The sequence below is a fragment of the Gobius niger genome (genome assembly GCF_951799975.1).
Source record: "Gobius niger genome assembly, chromosome: 15".
NCBI lineage: Eukaryota > Metazoa > Chordata > Actinopteri > Gobiiformes > Gobiidae > Gobius > Gobius niger.
In genome coordinates this window covers 7,691,145-7,712,662 of record NC_136866.1, presented here as the reverse complement: position 1 = coordinate 7,712,662, position 21,518 = coordinate 7,691,145, and the positions used below count along the sequence as shown (strand labels likewise).

The 21,518-nt window shown below is 40.8% G+C and overlaps 1 protein-coding gene across 1 annotated transcript; it reads right to left on the bottom strand.

The window, feature by feature from the left end:
* Positions 1-4,767: 4,767 nt before the first annotated feature.
* On the bottom strand, positions 4,768-6,113 carry tcf21 (transcription factor 21). Its single transcript, XM_079572222.1, has 2 exons — positions 5,573-6,113; positions 4,768-4,998 (listed from the first exon to the last, which is right to left on the bottom strand). Exons 1-2 carry the CDS (start codon positions 6,005-6,007, stop codon positions 4,909-4,911), a joined length of 525 nt encoding a protein of 174 aa, XP_079428348.1. The 5' UTR covers positions 6,008-6,113; the 3' UTR covers positions 4,768-4,908.
* Positions 6,114-21,518: the final 15,405 nt, after the last annotated feature.

Here is a 21,518-nt window from a genome sequence, read left to right as displayed (position 1 = left end):
TGACATACTCGTGAGGTTATCCAATAGGGTCTGTGCAATATCACAGACTAACAATGTAGATTTAAATCACACTTACCAAATCTTCTGCACCTACAGTTGTAACTCTCCTCCTCCGAGCTGTCAGAGCAGATGTGTCATTGCAGTCACCTGATAAATCTGTCCAAAACCTGCGAGACATGAGCGAGACTTGTGTTAAAATCATCAGCTGCAAAGTTAGTCTTTCACTGATTCCAATAGAGTTTGGGATCAAATAGTGTAAATCAAATGTTATCAAAGAAATCCAGCATCTTAAGGGTGTATAGAAAACATTGCCCATAGACCAACATTTGATAAAAAAAACACCTTTCATTTTTAAAATCACCATAATTCACCTCAGTTCATTTGACTTTATGTCCGTTTTGGTTTCATAGGGATTGGCCCGGTAAATACCAAGTTAAACATCTGTATTTTGACAGTTAAAAGGCAAACTCTCCCATATAACCTGACATGACCTCCACTTCATTATCAAAAAACTCCTCTATAGAGTGTTACAATGTCACGTGAGCGCAACCTAAAACGAAGCAAAGAGATGATTGTGCTTTGCTAAATACATCTGTAACTTTTTACATCTATGGCCTGTCCGTCTTCCTCTCACTGTTTTCTTTGCCTCAGCCGTGTCCATCTGCTTCCTATAACACAAAACCCCCTTACAAAAACTCGCACATTTATTCAACCAAAATAACACCTCTTTCCAACGCGGTAACTCGCCCCAAAGCTCGCTCAACGGGGTGGTCAAATCTGGACCTAATTAAAGCGGGGACCCCCTAAATTTCCTTCACACCCAGCTTGAGGAAGACCCCGAGATTAGAAGAATATTTTCCTTATTGCCAATTTAGCGTTTGCAAAAATTCCATGCGATGATAATTGAGCCCATGTGTGCTTGGTATTCGGGCAAAAATGGCACGTTGTTACAGCCACCAAGGTTTCAGCAATTTCGATAAGTCTACCTCTGTTTTGAGAATTATTAGGAGATGGGGTTTTCCTTTATGGTGGCGCATGCGGGGAGAGGGGCGGAGGCCTAATTGAGATCAAATAAACAAAGTCACCTGTGAGTGATTTGAGTGTATAATGAGACACGTGTTGGCTCGCTCAAGAGTGAAGGCCGCGCTGCATTGATAACAGCAAAGCAGGTGGGACTATGTCTGTCCATGGGGCCATGCGTAGACCTACCGGGGGCTCTTGTCCAAACACAGTCGTTGGCTCAGGATTAGCCGCTGCTGCTCATAAATGCAGTGACTAGACAGGGCTGTGTTGAGTTGCACTTAGCCAGAAAGATGTTCTCCTGGAGCAGGGGCGTCAGACTAAGGGGATAAAGGGTACTGTGTTACGCAGGAGGGAAGGAGAATCGGATTCCCTTCATGGACATACATAAGACCCATGCATGTGAACACGCATTGTGGCCATAGTCTCATATCCATCTGTTGTCCCACATTCACAAACACATCAGAGTACACGAACACTGTGTCAACAATGTGCTGTAGTCGGAGCTGGACTCCAATTTGGATCGGTGGGCGACAATGCCGTCTCCCAGACCCCTTAACCCCCACCTGAACTGAGCACATTTTTGTCATTTGTCATTACCCAAAGAAAAGCTTCTTAAATTAGCGACGAAAACGAGGATAAAAACGTAACAAAAGAGCGACAAAAACATGATGGAAAAGTGCTAAAAAAGGTACAAAAACATGACAGAAAAGCAACGATACAGTGACAAAAACATGAAGACAAAAAAAGGAATGAAAAATGGCAATAAGTTGCAAAAATGTGGCAACAACATGAGGAAAAAGATCTGTTTAGATGAGTTTTGCTGGTCTTAGCTTTCAAATTAAACGTTACTCTGGCCTATAGGCTTTAAGATTGTAGATTTGGGTAAAGCTGAACTGTATTGCGCTTGGTTAAGATGGACTTTAAGAGATTAAAACAACAACTGACCTTGCTTAGGTTCCGAGATCAGATATTCCCAAGCTGGTATGGGCAGGTGAAGTTGAGATGGACTGGCTGAGGAGGCTGGTGATTCTGCTGCTGGAGCGTTGGGCCTTTGGGCGAAGAAGGGTGACGGCACATAGCTGGAGTCAGAGAGGGTATTGATGACAACATTTGCCAATTATATGATTGAATACTGAATTGGTTAGACGTTTTCCTCACAATCTGTGGCTAATATTTGAAACAACCCTGTAGGAGTTTGACTGGTCTGCACATGGCACTGTATTTTTTTTTTCTGATGTGCTAATACCCAGGAAAAGAACTTGAGAAAAATGCTTCCCTCCTTTCAATGTGCAGGAGTCCAATTTTGAGTCATGTCTTCCTAATTGTAATAGACCAGAATCCACTAAAAACAGCACGTGGCTAATTCTTGCGCACACACAGACCCACAAATGCAGAGAGAGGTTTATGTGCATTAGAAACACTCACATAGCATACTCCGCGCACAGGTAATCGTGTCCACCTGGGAAAACATCATTTAGCCCAGCGCCTCTTCCTTACACCAACATCGCCCTCATACGGCATGTATAACTGGATGTGTGTCAGCGTGACCCCTGCTGACCCTTACCCGCGCTTTGATCCATAATTGCGCACGACTATCAACACTCGCTAAGCCTTAAAACAGCCCAATTACGACGCAGTGTTTGGAAGTCACTGCGTCTGGAAGATGGCGGAAAGAGAGAGTCAACTATCAAATGTATAGCAGAAGGAGAGAGGTGGGAGAGGTAATCTTTTGTGCTTCCGCAAAATGCCTTTAGAGACTCATAATATGTGGCATAAGATTGATATTCCTACAGAGAACAGGGAGACCAAAACTAGTTTCAAGTGCAAGTTCAAGTCACAAATTGGTTTGGCAGAACCCAAAATAAACCATATGTATAAATCGGATTGTAATCCCAAGTAACGTTGAGCAAGTAGCACACGTCTTTGTTTCAGAATAGAGGGATACATTCCAAACTACTAGACAATGAATTACTAAAACTATGCCTCAATGATCAAAAATAAAAATAAAAAGTTTAGGCTATTTAGCAGAGAATCGTTATCCGTTCTGTCAAGATGGCTTAAGTGCAATAAAATGGTCCATCTAGTCTAAAGGCCTTTTTCTTTTCTTTTTTTTTTAATAACTGGTGGCTGCTTCATTATTAGACACGTTGCTTTCCTGCCATCTACCGGCTCCATTTAAGAACAACTCATCGACAAAAAATATAGTCTGGTTTAAGACGTGTAGTGCGCATGTTGGACAGCAGAGGGCAGGATTGTCTAGGGCAGACGATATGTCTATAGAGCAGACTATTAATCGTAAAGGATAAGCATAAAAAAGGGAATTACCAAGCACTGATTCCGAGGGAGAACTATTTATGCAAATGATCATATTATGGTATTGGGCATAGTTATCCATTCTCTCTCTCTCTTTCTCTCTCTCTAGACCCCACAGGTGGTTTCTGGAGCTGGGGAGGCCCTGCCACTGCTGCTGATGTATGAGGTGAGAGAAATGTCAGCACTGATCCACTTGTGTTACACCAACACTCACAGATGGCAGATCGTGACACAGTGGCAAAGAAAAGGCAGGTTCACTGCAGGGTTTGAACTTTGAAGTGCATTAGGCCTCCATATATATAACATTTTAAACATCTTATCCATTATAAGGCCTTTCTGACCTTTCTGAGTCTATTCCCCTTCCTGAAAACTACAACCAGATCTAACAATTATCGGGGAAAACATATAAATATGTGTTGTTATTTTATGTTCATTTTTAGCTTTGCGGTTTAAGATTCAAAATGAGGATTTGGTTCACCATGCTCATTTTAAAATAACAACATTTATGATCAGGCTTAGCTGGTTTCAAAGCTCCTGGAAACCGGATATTATGTTGTGTATCACTGATACTGCTCAGGTTATTGCTGATTTCATGATCTCGTAGTTGCAAACATTCAACTTTTGTTTTCAGTTTGATTAAATCATTTGTGCTGCCCTAAGCTTAAAGCACTTATCGTTTTGTCTAGCCTGGTCGTTGAAGTCTGCTCTTTGTACTTCTTCATTGATCCAATTTAAAGAGAGGGAGAGAGAGGGTCTGGGCGGTGATGCAAAGGGCCACGTGTCCGCAGCTCTGCATAAATAACTGTCTGCTGGATGTAAACACAGCGGTCATAACCCAAGCAAATTAAAACAACTGCACTGGGCTGGACCGGCCCTACTACTACTGCATATACCGCGCCTTTGATCCTCCTTTACTCTCAAGACCTCGTCCAAGATCTGTTAAAGGCACCTTTTGACTTATATTGGAGGAATACTTTATAATTTTATTTTCTAATTATTGATTTATGTCAATATGTCTAATAAGATTTTGCAACTACACCCGCCACCTCTAATGTTCTTCTCTACACTAAGTTTTTCACACACAAAAAATGGTGGTATACTAAATATATCACAAATGTTATTTTCAAATGCACTCTGCCTCAACTTTAGAAACAATCTGAAGTCTAAGGTTTGTTTATGTAATGACATAGATGTCCAGTGCTATCTGTTCAGAAACAACAGAGTGAGGCTTATCTGTCTGAGCGCTTTGTCGGAGCTCTGCCTGTGTTATTGTGAAGAGGTGAGCTGATAGGAGAGGTTACTGCTCGGCCCACACACTAACAATCCAATACACCAGGTGTAAATGAGAAACATATAGTTTTATATTTACATTTAGACATAGACACTTGGACAGTCAGACAGAGTAAAAATACATCAGTACTTGAACATGATCTTTGAACCAGCAGAGATCGACAAATGCATTTAAATAAAATTTGTCATACAGGAACCACTATTCCCACTCAGAAAATGTCAATGTTAATGTCCTCTAATTTTGCAGCATCAGTTTGCATAGTCCATGATAAAAATTGGGTTTCAGGAGGCGGTCGTCCCACACAGTCTCGTCGTGTTGAGCATCTCCTTCAGCTCGCTCTCCGGTTTTCCAGCCACCATGAATGGCCATGTCTGAAAAGAGAGGAAAAAACTTTATTGATTAAAGGAAAAAAAATCATTCTATCGCAAATATTGGAAAAGTTAAAATTAATACTTTTGCAGTACAATTTTGAAAAGTAAACTAAATGTTAAATGACAGATGCACAATGGCAAGAGACATATTTTTTGTAGGTTATATTGTAATTATTTTGAGACTAAAACCGAAACATCCTATTTTTGTTTTAGCTAAATTATTACAACTAACAAACGTAAATCAAAAAACAGAAGAGGAAAAATTAAAATATCTCCACGCAGTTCTGAAAAAAAAAAACACCTTGATTTGTGTCGTAAATTAGAATACGCATATATAGCTCTTATTGCTTGTGCAAAGTTGCATATTGCGCGTAGTGCTCCATGCGTAATGTGCGTAAAACGTGCCTTGACTGTTTGATCATATTTGGTGCTTTAATCGGCCTCGTGTTCTCATTATACCACGTCTGTATTCATGTTGTTGAAGTTTCTGTATTATGCCTAATCTGTTGGCCTAAAATGACCATGTCTTGAAAGTTAGAACCAAGTGACAAACAATTATCTTCGAGATTATTACCAGGTTGACAGGGTGGATATATCCGTTTTCAAACTTGTCGTTGGCCAGTATCTGCCGGAGATGAGCGATGTAGCTGGAGGCCAGCCGCAACGTGTCCAGTTTGGAGAGTTTGGTGTCGGAGGGAACCCACGGCAGAGAGGTCTTGAGACGAGAGAAAGCTTTGGACAGGACGCGCATCCTCGCTCGCTCCCGTGCGTTAGCTGCGTTCCTCTGCACCTGCTTTCCCTCCTGCGGGGCAGCACCTTTGGTGGCCGCTTTCCTGGACGCGGTTTTCCTCCTCTTCCCCTGAGCGACTCTCCGCTCCTCCGCGAAGCATGCGCCCTCGCAGTTGGAGCTCTCCTCGGTGCTGTCGTTGGAGTCTTTACCGGAGGAGCCAAACTTCAGGATGCCGTCTAGGAGCTCATCGTCGACATCGCTGAGAGAGCCAGTGGACATGATGGACTGTCTCCCCGGAGCGGGTTATAACATCGGAGCTGCAGAGTTGGCGGGACAGAAGTGGGTAAAGATGACCACTCGACTGTGAACTTTCATGTACCGTGGCGTCAACACATCACGGATCAGTAGTTTTATGTTTAAGCGAGAGGGCGTTTCTCAGCTGGGAGGAGACTCGTGGTGGTCCAGGCTCCCACTCAGCTGGAAGGACGAACTGATTTTTAACATTGCAAAATATATATATATATATATAATAGTTTTATTTTATTTTATATATATATATATATATATATATATATATATATATATATATATATATATATATATATATATATATATATATATATAAAGACCCATGTTTCTATGAAAAAGTTTTGATTTTAAATGATCAATTTGACCAGCAGCTGTCATCAAAAGTATAATTCTTGTGCCAAGTTTGATGATCTCATCTTCTGATCAAACCAAATAGTGATGATTGTAATGCTGTTAATGCTCCATACTTCACATTAATCTAGAATGATCATGGTGGTTCCTCTCTGAGTGCCCATGTAACTTTCAGCACATCCGGCCCGTTAGCAGGACTGAGTGCCGGACAGGGGGGGTGGGGGTGGTGGGTCAGGTCTCATATACTGGCGCCTAGGTCCCCTCTGATGAAATGGATACGCAGCACCCAAAATCCCCTGTTTGGCCTTCCTCATCATTCCACACTGATGCTCTGCGCTCCGGCCTGGTCCCCAAGTCCAAACATCCACAGGCAGAGAGTAAAGGGCCTTAAGTCAGGGCTTTACAATGAAACAGAACACTCAGGATCTCCACAATGTTTACTGAAAAACACTTTTTCCAATTAGTGCCCCATTTCACCATTAATGTAGGCCTTTAAGTTAATGCTGAAAAAAAGCCATTAACTTAGAGACCAAACTAATTGTAGTAAAGACCCACAATTATATAATACTTTATCATCCTCTGTATTTTTGATCCATCCTCCATTATATAACTGTTTACATATACTTTTTTCTACTTAATAGCAATCTTTTGGCACAGTTTTTAACATTTCCTTGACTTTCCTTAAAGCCATATTGTGTAACACTCCCAGTAAAAATAATAATAACAAAAAACACACCAGCTCCTTTCCATAGAGTGTTGCTGCTTGGAGTTATATAGACAAACATATAGTTTGACATTGGGCCCTCTTCATGTTTATTAGTGCAGGTATTGCAATGTGGAAGCTTCTGCAGTGTGGCTGAAACTGTAAGCCTTTGCTATCTGATTGTGAAGTCAGTTTTTTTGTGTGCGATATACACTCCTGCACAGCTGAAGTGTGTGCCACGTTAAGAGGTGTGTCTCTGGAGGATTGCCCTTCGACCTCGCTGCTTCCGGTGTCTTCTAAACAGGCAGCGGTCCTTGCTTTTGCTTCACCACGATGATGCCATAAAACGGATAAACACATAATCACTGGCGAACTGCACTTGTAAACATCGGTACTTTGAAGTATTTCTAAAAAAGACATAGTAAACTAAATTCCCATCTCTGATAAGTGATGGTTGCACAGGGAGAGTCAGCACCGCGGGCCTGGTCTTGTCTCGTGGGTGGGCTCTGAATAAAAGCACTTAGCGGAACAGTAATAATAGATTTGGCCAGATTAATGATCACTATTGAGATATAGGAGTTCAAGATTAGGCAAAAGTCAGCGAGGGAGGGAGCGATGAACTGAAATACCCTGTTATTGTTGTTGCAATGTGGTAGAAATATGCTTTCAGTAGTTAATGCGGTTCTATGAAAGTCAATGACAAAATGTGCAGTGCCACCGTGACAGAGAGCAACAGGTGGAGAGGAGGGGGTGGGAGTGTGGGCACGATGGAGACAGACAAAAGCAAGGGTCCCCAGCAGTTATGGAAGGACATTGTGCTAATTAGCCGCTCGGGGGTCAGAGGTCAGGCCAGTCTGTGTGATGTCACCACAAAGGGACAAGTTCCAGATGTTGTTCACACGGCCACCGAAGAGGACACCTGATGCCATGGATCATAATCATTTCACACAGCATTTCATGGGAAAATAGTTACAAATACTACCGTCTGCTATTTGGATGTCCTATGTTTTCAGATATAAACCTGTGTGCGCTTTATAGCAGTATTAGATGGTACTAGTACTATAGTTACAGTATAAAAAACTGCAAAAGAAAAAAAAATGCAAAAAAAAGTTGAGTCATATACTTATAGTAAAACTATTAAAAAAAAACTATAAGACTATAAAACTATAAGACTTATAGTCTTATAGTTTTAAAGTTTTTTTTAGTTTATTATTTATTTAAGTTATATATTTTATGTTTCATGTTGCATGAAAAAGGAAATCCTAGTCTGTTCACTAACAAGGCAATAAAAACAATTCTGATTCTGATTGAGTTAGTATTTTATTGTTATGTTGTTTTATTTTAATACATGTTGTAGCAACTTTCCACTATGTAAAAATTTTTCTTTTTTATAGATTGTTTTTATTATATGTTTATTTGAAAGGGACAGAACAAGAACCATTGTTACAAATAACCGATGCCATGTTCATAGGCCATAAAGCAAACAGCTAATTCGCAGACCAGGTTCCTAAGACATAAAAATACATAATATTTACATAAGTCATTACATATAATACATATTACAAAAGATTTGCAGATAAAGTTTTTAGGGGATGTCTTGGGCATTTCACTATAGCTATAGCTCGAGGGTTATGACAATTACGGTATGTCAAAAAGCAATGAAAAAAAAACAAAACTATCTATTAATAAAAAAAACACATTGTATTGCTTAAAAATTAAGCAACCCCAGATTGCCCAATACTGATTTACTGATTTAGGGAACTTGACTGTAAATGGTCACCGCCATTCTTGTTTAAAAGACAAAAAGGGGGAAATCTGAAATTTCCAAACGGGGCTTAAGGTTGAGAAAAACATCATTCATCTATGTCTGAGCACTGCAGTTGTCTGTCCCTTATCACAGCCGCACTCCCCCAGCAGCACAACAGACACTTGTGCACAATTTTAACACACAAACAGTGTTCTGCTCAGTTCAAGTACCTCTGAACATCAGCCTGAAGTAAAAGAAGTGAACAAGAGGTTGTGGAGAGTGCAGAGATACAGGAAGTGGCAGACAGGGCAGACAATAAGAGAGAGTTATGAACATCTTTATGGGAGTAGTGCGATCATAGGATTTTTCAATCGCCGCACAGTGCTTTGATATTTGGTGACAGGGACATCCGGGGGCAGACGGCCTCAAACTAAGACCGATTTTGTGTCACTATACAGGTTAATGACCTGGAAGTCTTATAATGTGAGGGAGTAGCAGTGGACTCCTTGAGAAACCTTGAGAAATCAAAGTCTAGCGGACCATGATGATTATAATGACCAGTCAGTTAACAGTACATGGTAGCTAATATCGCATATACGTAGTTTTTAATACTGAAATGGTCGGAATATTGCTTTACCTCAGATGCCTCGATATTGTCTTACGTCTTATTAGCAGATTTTGTTTTGTGTATTCGAAACGAGAGCCTGTCTATGTCTGAGCCAATGGGACAGTCCTGGTTTTGGAGCTGTTAGACTCTGGTCTGTGTCACCCTAATGTAGGCTTAGAGTTTATAAACAGAGATGGGAGAGGAAGCCTGCTCCTGTCCTGCATGGTACAGACTATGTGGGCCTGGACTGTAAATCCTTCACTAATGTCTGTCCCGGGCCACGGTGGGTCTCTGCATGGTCCAGCTCTGGTCTGTGTAGTGGAGTCTAGACAAAACAAACTCTAAAACATGCAACCACTGAAGGAATCCGCAGTTTCTGTCAAAGCTATATTTCAAAATCCAGAGATAGGCCTACATGTCCTGCTTTTCAAAATGCCACCTCAAAACTAAGAACCTGTTCTTTTTCAAAAGTGTTTCTATCATTTAAGCTGTAATTGTCCTTATTGATATGACATTACAGTCCGTTTAAAAACATGCAGCTGCATGCTATGGATGTAAATTACACTCAAATTAACAAATTTAACATAGATTAGAGTGTTTATTTGGCAGAAATGGTCTTAACCCACACCTAATTATCTCCCTGCCTCTCTCTGCTCTTTCATACCTGATCCGTCAGACTGTTACAAAGTGGCTGATGATGGAGGCAGGTGATGAACTGGGCTGCGCCCTGATTGGCCCGATCAGGCCGGGCTCTTTGATCTCCTTCCTCCTCATTTGTCACAGGGAAAGACAGGTGTGGAGCAGTGATGTCCCAAAAAAAAACATCTAAAATGTCTAAATGGTGGAAAGTAAACTGACATACACTGCAAAAGCTATTTCTCCAGAAGGACGATTGAATCTTTTCTCTCTTTTAAATATGCTGTAAATAAAAATATGTCTTGATAAATTCCTTAAAGGGTCTATAAGGAGTTTAAAAATGTTAAAACCAAGTATTTTCATCCCCCTACATGTTCCAGCCATGTCCTAATATGTAGAATGAGCTCAGACCTGTTCACCACAACTGCCTCTAAAATCCTGCACTGTCACTCAAAAAGGTGTTAATTCGGTCCGAAGTACCGCCATGCACACGCTTAATATAGAAGCTGCAATTACGCATAAGACCTGAGGTGGCAGTAGTGAGCATAAACTGACTAACTTGCATCTAGCCCCTTTAATGTTATTTTTTCTTCTACCCAGAGCGGGATTACGGGGGCATCAATTTAAGAACGGGCTCTCAGACTTCCCTCACCCCACACACATGTCCAGGGCCCTTCCAGAAAAGATACTGGAGCCACCTCGACTACTTCTATTGGTGAGAGTAAAACTGCATTCAAGAAACAGTATTACATCAGAGTATTTTGTTTTGACAGATTACGTCAGATGCAATGTTTCTATTTATCTGGGCTTACACATCACAACACACATCAAAACTAAACTGTTTCGGTATAATTTACTGTATTAGAATTGAGTCTCATGATCATGTGCCAAATGCCTTGAGTCCATCTGTATTTAAAGATGCATTACTTTTAGCATTGGCAGATGACATGCACTCTTATCTCTGTACTCTGTTAGCTCATAGTGTTCACTCAAAGAAACACACATTTATTATCTCGAGGTTGGATGTTGGGTAGTTACCACAGCTCCTGGTGCAAAGGGAGCCAGACCTTATCAAACTGCAGCACAGATAGGAGCAGACTCCACTCCGCGTGCGTACACAGCTATGCATGTTTCATATTTCTCTGCATGAGGGGGATCACTGTTCTCGGTGTCTAGATGAACAAACTCCAGGCTCATATGAGATACACCCACACAAACCTGCCTGTATCTGCGGCTGATAGGCAAACATGTGTTGACTGGTTACCCTGCAGGGAGACCTGCATTACGAATGTCCGGCGCTCCCCAGGCCCGCAGGGAACCCTCGCCCACACTACGCCCCCAGAACGGAGCCTCTATCCGGGCCGTTCTCCTCGCACTCCCCCCTGGAGGAGTGGGCCACTGATGCACATGGAGGGAGCTTCCACAAACAGAAACACTGACTTGTACATGGAGTCTGCTTTAGTAAACCCTCACATACTAACAGAGAGTGACAGATATAATTCCTACAGAAAACATCTCCCACACTTGTAATATTAACACAAAAAACAAGTGCTGGGATTTGTCAAGTCGAGCTGACAGTGCTGTCGGCCGTCTTAAAGTAATGCAAATAGCGTTATCTACTGTATCCACAGAGATATTGGCATGCCCACAATCCACACTTAATGCACAAATGAAAGAACGAGCAGCTTTACATTTCGAGTTTAATGGTAAAGTGGTTAGTCAATGTAGTCATAATCGTAGTTGTAGTAACATTAGAACTGTGGTAGGCTTGCAGAAGAAGTAACAAAAGCTTATTATTATGACTACACCATATTAAGCAGTTGTAACACGTTCATAAAGTATTGGTAAATACTTAATTCTTCTTTTAAAGGGACCATACGGAGTGTATGTTAAATCTAAGTATTTTCCTCCCCCTACATGTTCCAGCAATGTCCTAATGTGTAGAATGAGCCCAGACCTGTTCACCACAACTGCCTCTAAAATCCTGCACAGTCACTTAGAAAGTTGTTAATTTGGGTCCGAATTGCCGTCATGCACGAGCTTGATATAGAAGCTGCAGTTACGCGTAAGACCTGAGGTGGCAGTAGCGAGTATTATATGGCAAACTTGCATCTAGTCTCTTTAAGGAACATTTGAAACTGTCCTAATCATTTCTTAATCATATATTATTATTATTATTTTAACCACTTAAATAGATGCTGCCTATGTTGTTATAGTATCACTGTACAACACCCATAGAAATAAAAAGGGGACATTCGATCCAAATGTACATGGACCGTTGGCTAGTCCGGGAAACTTTTCAGAGTCCATAGGCCTGCTCAATGTATTTTTCCAATAGCTGTTAGCATTAGCCATCAATCATCACAAATGAGCTGAGCTAAATGCTAACTCATATTCAATGGTAATACTAATGAGTTTTATGGTCAGAGTTTACTCCTTTCCATTCCTTTATGTTTTACTTGTTAAGTTGCTCATATAGCCACTGTAAATATTACAAATAGTGTTTTGATTTGTGTTCACGATACTCCAGACGGTCTGCTGCTAACAGAATGTGCAAGTCAGATTTTATTCCCTTCTTTAACTCGCAAAAGTCTTAGCATCCGCAGACGTTTTGTAGATTTTGCTGACCTTAGCGGCACCATGCTCTCATCCTAATCTGTGTTTGCGAATATCGGTTCTCCCCTGAGACGCAGAGCTACCGGACACAGACAGGAGGTGAGGAGGAGGTGAGATAGGGGTCCTGATAAAAGTGCCCCTAATGCCAACACCAACCCTCCAGAGACCACCCCAAAAACCCCTGAACCCCAGAGCCCAGGGCAGGAAGCGGACAAGTGTGCCTGTGTTGTGTTAGCTCATTACTGCGTGCATGTGTTTGTTTGTGCGGCTGAGCTTCAGAGCGGCGAGTGTCCACTTAGGCAGAGGACAGACACAACAAGGCCTTACCTTTTACGCACACAGCTAACACATGCTAACTCATCAGTCATTTTCAATTACATCCTATATTATACAACAAAAAGTCTTAAAAATGTTGACCTGACTTGGACTTACACTTGGGCTGTAATGAAAAAAGCCTGATAGAAAGGGCTATATCCCGCTATCTTACCTATTGTTATTTTGGTTGTCTGTGTTGGCTCTCAGTCGTACAGGAGTCGTCCATCTTCAGTGAAGGTTCTTGAATCATCCTCTGTACTCTGTAGTTGGAGTGTAGAACGTTTTGCCTCTCATCCAAAAGGCTTCGTCAGTGGTAAATGCTAAATGGTCTCAACTTGCACAATATATCGCAAAAAATATCGTATCGCAATATTAGGTGATGCAATATCGGCATCGCAAGCGGCCAAAATATATCGCAACATCACTAAAGTCTTCATCTGACTGAGATCGACACATTTTTTTTGCAAACTCAGCCATAAAACAAACAATGTACTGCTTATAAATGTGTAAAAGTTAAAGGGGCAAGATGCAAGTTCGCCATTTTATACTCACTACTGCCACCTCGGGTCATATGTGTAACTGCGCCTTCTATATTAAGCTTGTGCATGACGGCACTTCGGACCTGAATTAACAGCTTTTTGAGGGACAGGGCAGGATTTTAGAGGCAGATGTGGTGAATAGATGTGGGCTCATTCTACACATTAGGACGTTGTTGGAACATGTAGGGGGAGGAAAAGACATAATTTTGACATTTTTAAACGTTTACTAACTTAGTTCAATTGTAGTCTTGTTTTGGTTCTGATGTATTCTTTCTTTAAGTCTTCTTTTGACACAATTTGCTGAAGAAAAAACAAGTTACTTCGTTACTTCATCGTGTTGAAAGGGTTTAGTGAACTATCGCAATAACATCGTTATGGCAACATTGCACATATTGTAAGTTGCTTCAATGTCGTTCAGGCCTACTGGGTGGTGACACATTCCAGAGCGAAAGGTGTTGCAGATTGCACAGTCACCAGCCAAACATGCCAAATTCTGGTTTAATTTAATTACATGTTTAAACTCTAAAGCAGGGGTCCTCAAACTACGGCCCGCGGGCCAAATCCGGCCCGCGAGGTGATTTAATCCGGCCCCCGACTTGTAGAGCACAAATCCCTGAGTATGCCAAAAAAAAAAAGTAAGTCTCTAGCCCATTCCTGTGCGGAGTTAGGATATTTTAACTAAATAACCAGTTTACTCATTCCAGCCACTAGGGGGCAATTTTTAATAAATAAAAAATAATTCCACAGGTGTCCAGCAGAGGGAACTTACATAAGAGATCAGAATATTAACACATTATAGCCCAGTGGTAAATGAAGTTTACCACCACAGAGTGTGGAGAGAATGAATAATGACTACAGTACTTTGAGAAACTTGTGAACAGGCTTGTAAACCACAATACAAGTGTAAGAAGTTATTACTTTGGTCACATTACATAATGATGTTTTATTTGAAAATACAAATAAATGGAAATTAAAACAAGAGTGTGAAGACTTGATTACTATTTTTGCAAACCACTACAGTGAAGCAAATATGAGCCTGAATCAAGTGTTGATCTTGTGGATTTAGTCGTGGGGACGACTGTGCAGGCGAGTAATCTCTACTTCACAAAGAGGCATTTTGGTCTGGGTCATACAATTCTATGTTATAGCCAACTCGGTCCGGCCCCCCATCAAAGTCAGGAACAATAATGTGGCCCCCAGAGAAAAAAGTCTGAGGACCCCTGCTCTAAAGTGTATATGTGAAAGTGGCAAATTGAATTGATTTAGTGGGCTTTGTGTGTGTATCTACCTGGATGATCTTCATTGACTTTAGCCTTCTGGTTTCAATTGATAAACAGGCTTCATATAATTAGATGTAGATGCATAGTTTTTTATCTTGATGTCTGATTTTACAACATAAAGGACAAAAAATAGATTGTATTGTCTATCGAAGTAGAAATTCATCTTTAGCTCAGTGACGCATAACAACGTCATGAGTAGGACAATACAGCAGGCCATGTTGAAAAATATAAAAATGATTAGATTATTAGTTCATTTCTGTGGCTGTTGAGTTTGGCCTCTGCTGCGTTCAGAAAGGACAAAAGAGTAAGTGTATTGCTCTCTGGAGTTTCAATGTTCACACTTCCTCTCGCTGTTCAGCTCACTCAAAGGCTTCTAATCCAGCTTTTAAAATAAGTTTAATAGCAGGGATTTAATTTATTGACCTTTATACGTACAACATTGCTGGCTTTGGTTTCAGTCCAGTGTGTCCTCCACATTTAAGTGAAAAAGTGTGTCCACATCCATCAGGAGGTGGTGGTCTTTATCTGTGCCGTGTCCCCCTGGATGCTAATTAAAGATAATAAACCTCTGGCTCATTTCTCTAAAGGTCCAAACTCAGCGTCAGCTCAGTCCTCTCTCACTCAGACACACATGCTCCGCTGAGGCCACACAACTGGACCTTCAAAGCTACAGGTGTGTGAAGAAATGTTTTACACGGCACTGAATGATATCAGTGCAAATGAAAAGTGTTAAAGGCCACACTGGAGAAAACTATTTAAAGAGAGCTGCAGGAGTGAAGAAGGGGAGGACGGATAACATAACAAAAGCACATGGCTGTTCTCTGCCGTGGAAGATACAATAAAAATGGTTTCGATGTGAACCAAATTAGGACAGCACGATGTAAGGGAAGAAAAGGGAGGAATTATGATCATCTATATTGTAGTAACAGTATATGAAACCATTTCACCACACTAAATTTTAATAAAACTCATACGCAATTTTTATTTTATCATAAAATTATGGGAAAGCAAGACTAAATCAGGACCTAAATAGTGACAAAAAGAATAGGAAAATAGTGTCTAGAATGGAGCTTTTGCAAGTTTTTAATTTAGAATAAAAGACTGAAGACCTGAGTGAGTGAGCAATAGCCAGGGGTAGACAAGTTTTCTCCCTGATCAAAAGAACAGGAGTCGAAAAACCCCATTGTGGCCCAAAGTAAAGCATCAAGCTCAAAGTGCCATGCTGAACATTGATAGGTGTATGAATAATGGACAATAGACATACTCTTTTATTGTACTCTTATAGAATGGGGCAGACCTGTTGTATGTTTATATTTTATTTATGTTGTCTATGTGTATTGATTTGTGGCTGCAGCATGGGTGAATATAGCCCAAGACAAATGTCCCACTTGTGGTACAATGACTTTTATCTTATCTTATCTTCTTTTATCTCATCACTTGTACAAATTGACCGAACAGGAGGTTTGGTAGAGGCCTCCTATGAATGTTGAAGGAATTATTTAAGTATTGTTGGTTGTACTTTAACAGGCATTTGATTTTTCATTCAGTGCTGGTGGGGCCATATTTTGCCCCTGGCCCCGACGTTGCCTACCCCGAGCTCTGTAATAACATGTACCTATGGGTTAGACACACAATGGAATAACTTGTATTAGTACTTTGTAGGTGCATTATGTAACAGGACTTGGGATCCTTAGGGCTAGGGCTTAAGGTCAGGGTTAGGGTCAAAGTTATGTCTTATTACATTATGTACCTACAAACTACAAATACATATTACTCCATTGTGTATCTAACCCATAGGTACAAGTTATTACACACTGTTACATTACATTGTACTAAATTTAGTAAGGTACAATGTATCAAGAGTACTGTAAAATAAAGTGTTAAACCGAGAGTTGCTTAATATAAAAACCTTAGTGAGTGATGATGTTACCTGATTTTCCAGGTATTTTGACTGAAACAGGAAGTAATTAATGATTTCTTGTCGGGTATTAATTGGAGGAAAAAAATGCTTCATTTCTTCTCGATGTGTAATGCCATAATACCATAATAACTACACTCAACACTTTACTTGTTGTTACCCATAGTCACACACAAACACATATTTATTTTAGCCGAGAGACGCCGAGTCTGTGAGCTTTTTATTGAGCAAGAAGATAAAAAGGCGGTTCTGCTTTGTGTCCATTAGGCCTAAATGTCCAGAGGAGCGTCTGATGAAATGGAATAAACTGTTGTGATTATCTCCTCTGGGCGGCTGTGGGGCTAGAGCCAGGGAGAGTACCGCATGGACCCACGATTACTACGACTGCATAGACACTCACTGTAGTACTGCGCGGTGGTACTGCCAAGGTCTGTATTTACGCCTAACCATAACACAGTCGGGCGATAATGGCTGATGGGACTGTTTTAAAAGGAACGTGTTTGGACAACCCCCTTCTATCCCTCCATAGGGTTTTATAGCTCCTGTTCATCCATTCACATCAACGAACACAAAGTAACACATAGTTTTTCTGTTATACTGCATGCAGCGTATTTGTTTTGGCACTGCAGGAGCTGCCTTATCAGCAATAAAGCAACAGCGGCGGCTTGTTTTCCCTCCAAACGAGCATCCATGTTTGCGTAAGATATAAAATGCTTTTCCAAATATGTTAAAAAACAAATCTAGAGGAGGAAGATAAACAGAGAACAAAGCCACAGTGTTAATCGCAGTGAGCACTTTCCATAATAGGGAACGTCTGCAACTTTTATCAATTCTCCTCTCATTTTTAGTTTAAAACAATTTGCGATAAGAAGATGTTCTTGCCATGGTAATGTTGCTTGGTTTAATCCAACTTCAAGGAAAGAAGAGGACAAAACTATTTTCAGAGAGTGATTGCTAAAAGGTTTATCCTTAATTGTCAATTCATCCACTTAAAAACAGAATTTGAGAATGTGTTACTCTGAAACCATTGGTGCAAACTGAATATAAAACCCAAAATATCAAAATATGTACACAATATATACAAGATGTAGTGTCCTTGAGGGCCTGGTGCAAACCACTGTTTGTGAATGCAGGTGTAAGCAGAGGGAGAGAGTTCAGCTTCAGCTGCCTGATGGTGGATGTAGCTGTTCTTCAGTCAGCTGGGCCTGTTCCGGAGATTCCAGTCTTATCCCAGACGGGCCAATTTGATTTGCAAAACTTATCAAGAGGAATCGCAATAGACCACTTTGTAACAAAAAAAGGACAAAAAGATTTTAATGATTGTTTGTCACTAAGCATAGCAATTGTACATAGTATCGGGAAAAATGTAGGTTCTAATGGTATAAAAAAAAAAGGTTTTGAAAGCAGGTACTGACATTTTTTTTATATATTTAGTGACAACGTTTTGGTGCCTGTTCGGTCCACGGACCGCATTAAAGGAAGTTACTTGGTTGTTTCAAATACAAATACAAAAATCTTTAACGGAATAAATGAGTATTACTGTTCTGTTTTACGCTGCTATGTGACAAATATTTCAGTATAGGTATTGAAAAAATGTATCATTCAGGTATTGGTATTGAAAAACAAGTATCGCTGAAGTGCTGGTATCCAAAATAAATATCCCTAGTAATACCATATCAGCCAATCACCTTCTGGAAGCCCAGAGACTGTCAGTGACGTTAGCACCTTAGTATGAACTCAGTGTGGACATACGTCAGTCTAGGAGATCACCATCAGTTAAATGTAAGGTATAGCATGCACTCTTACTGTTTAAAGTCAGGCCTAAAGACAAGTTGGTTGCTTTAACTTTTCATTCTGTTTTTAGGTTGGTGGCTAAGTATGCTTTCTGACTGGACGATAGGCAGTGGATGGTCATCTTTTCAGGTAAAACGATTAAGTCCATATTCGATTTGTTTACTTCATATCTGGTGAGTGGTGACTGGTGATATTTGTAAAATACTGAACTTGGCCTACCTTCACTATGATCTACTCACTTATTGGAGAAACTAAGTGGGTGGCGCAGCAGTAGGTTTTGGAGGACATTGTTGCTGATGTGCTGGCGTGAAGCTTTCTCAAAACAGAGTAAAGATCGGAAATTCAAGCAAGTGTAATGGAGGCTATATCTGAGACTACACTTGTAAAAGACAAAAACAAATTGTACCCAGACCCTTGGCTTTACAAGTTTGGTCCGGAAACAATACAACAGATAAGTCCAGTAAACTCCCTGAACTCTGAAGGAGGACACGGCCCGCCAGTGTTTTTTATCCCCACACAATATATCTGACACAGCTTTATGGGCCTACACTTAAACGACTTCCTGTAGAGCCTCCAACATTGGGAATTAAGATCTTCCTTGTTTTATTCCTCTTTGTTTTCTCTTTGAACTATTCCTGAACCGTTGCTGTTACTTTTTCCCATGTTCTCACACACCAGGGGCGGCCTCTTTGTGGAGGTCTCCCGGTGTCCACCACCACCACCACCACCACTTACATTGTCTTTTGGAGCGACTGTAAAGCAAAAGCTGCTTGAACATGATAAGTATTCGACCCTGTTCGCGTATCCATTTGTGAATCCTATTCTCTTTCTTTGCATGACTAAGACGGGGTTACTAATGAGCGCATGTTCGGATGATGGAGCCTTTTTCCAAGAATCTTTTCTCCCAAACGCCCGTGGCCTTTGGATGACTCCCCAAGGAGACCATTAATTCAGATATCAGTTTGAGTGTGTGTGGGCATGTGTTTGTGTGCACAGGCGAGGAGATATTCGCTATAGTTGCATTGTCGTAGATCACAGACAAAATAATTAGCAATGATTGCGTCTGCTTTGCCGGTGAATAGCGACAGTTTATGCAGGGGACAAATTGGAGCGGACATAAAGACAACAGGCGTTATCACTTGTCCCCCTTCCTATCATCTCTCCGCACCTCGGCCTCAGTCTGCACCCCAAAACATCCTTCTGTGTCATCACCTCCACCCCCGCCTCACCTCTCTTCAGATCCTACACAGGGAGAGACTCTGGGGTTTTAGACTCACATAAAAGACACTAATGATTCAGTTTATTCAGCTGAATTAATGTGTTGATGTATGATGAGTGTCTTTGGAAGCCTCTCCGCTACATCGGTAGAATAATGATTCCATTGTGTGTACTGTAATATTGCGTTTCTCAACACACATGATTTATAATTATAAACCAGTTAGATGATGTGGTCGCTAAGGAGTTCAAGTTCAAGTTTATTTATATAGCACAAACTAATTCCTAGCTTTCCTAATGCACTACAACCATCCTTAAAATCCCTGATAATGTGGTACCCTATCCCAGTGTATTCAGCTACAAAAGGGCAGATAAAACACTTCTTATTTTTCCAACAAATTTTCTTAAGTTTTTCCTTCGAAATTTTCCATATTTTTCCCATTTTTTTTCTTAAATTACCCTTCTTTTTTTCCCTCCCTCAATTTTTCTCCCCAATTTGTCAAATTTCCCCCCCAATTTCTTTACCAATTTTGTCCCTAATTTTCCCAGTTTTTCCCCCCATGTTTTTCCCCACATTTTTCAAAATTTTCCCCCCAAATTTTTCACTTTTTTTTTTCACTTAAAAAAACGCTCTTGAGGCAAATGGACGACCATGGAAAGATCCAAAGGTTGGGAACCACTGCCCTATCCTACGCTTCCATGACACTGACGCATTCTGCCCCTTCTCTTTGTGTCCAGGTGTGTAATTGAAGTTCTTTGTGACGACCTCCTCATGATGCCTTCATTGACCACTGGAAAAGTGTGTGTGTTTTTTCTCTGTCGTTTGTAAGTTGCCTATGCAGAACAACTCTTCCACATTGTTTTGGCCGTTTGTTTCGGGAGCGCTCTGTTTTCCAGTGACAGAGGAAGAGTCCACTCCACAAAGATTACACAGCTCATGCTCTGTCCAAACACTGCTGCAGTGTGTCCTGGCCGCAGCGCAGAGGCAGAATCGTATTGTTTGTCCAATGCTGTCAATGAGTGTTTTCAGAAGTAGTTTGTATAATTGGAAATGCCTTGATGTGATCTCATCTGAGGACCAGTTGACTCTTTTTTTTCTCTCTTTCTGTTCAGTTGATTAATAAAAGTTCAAATCAAACCATACTAATCTCCAGGTCAATGTGAAGATTTTTCCTGAGAATTTCTCAAAACTGAAAGAACAACCAAATCTTTTACACAAGTACAACTTCTTCAAAATGCATACAGTACATTTCCAAAGAATATGTGTGTATCACCAAATAAGAATGCTCCGCCTGGCTTGAATTTGACTAGTGACACATGTAAAAACAGCAGGTGCTTTGGGTGCTAAATGTGAAAAGATAATTCTGAGAGCGGCGTCATCGTTCCTAAGACTAGTCTAAACATAGCTTTGGGCTGAGTAGCATAACATTTGTGCAGGTGTGTTAATATTAGGCCAGTAAATCTTGTGTGATGAGTGCCGCGGTGATAATCCCTCTGTCTTCTCTTTGGCCTCTGCAGCCGTTAATGAAGTGACGTGGACTGGGCCGTCAAATCGTTGCTGCCATTTCTTTTCATTAAGTCGGGAAATGTTTAGTCTTGATCCCCTTTGTTAAATGTTATGCATAGGCAGCTGACTTAAGTGTTTTTAGATCTTGTTCCAATGTGATTTTATTGTGTGTGTGAATTATGTGGGTTGAAACAAACTCCTGCAATCAGTGACCCAAGGGCTACCTGTCATGCTAACCTCTACCCCTGTCATG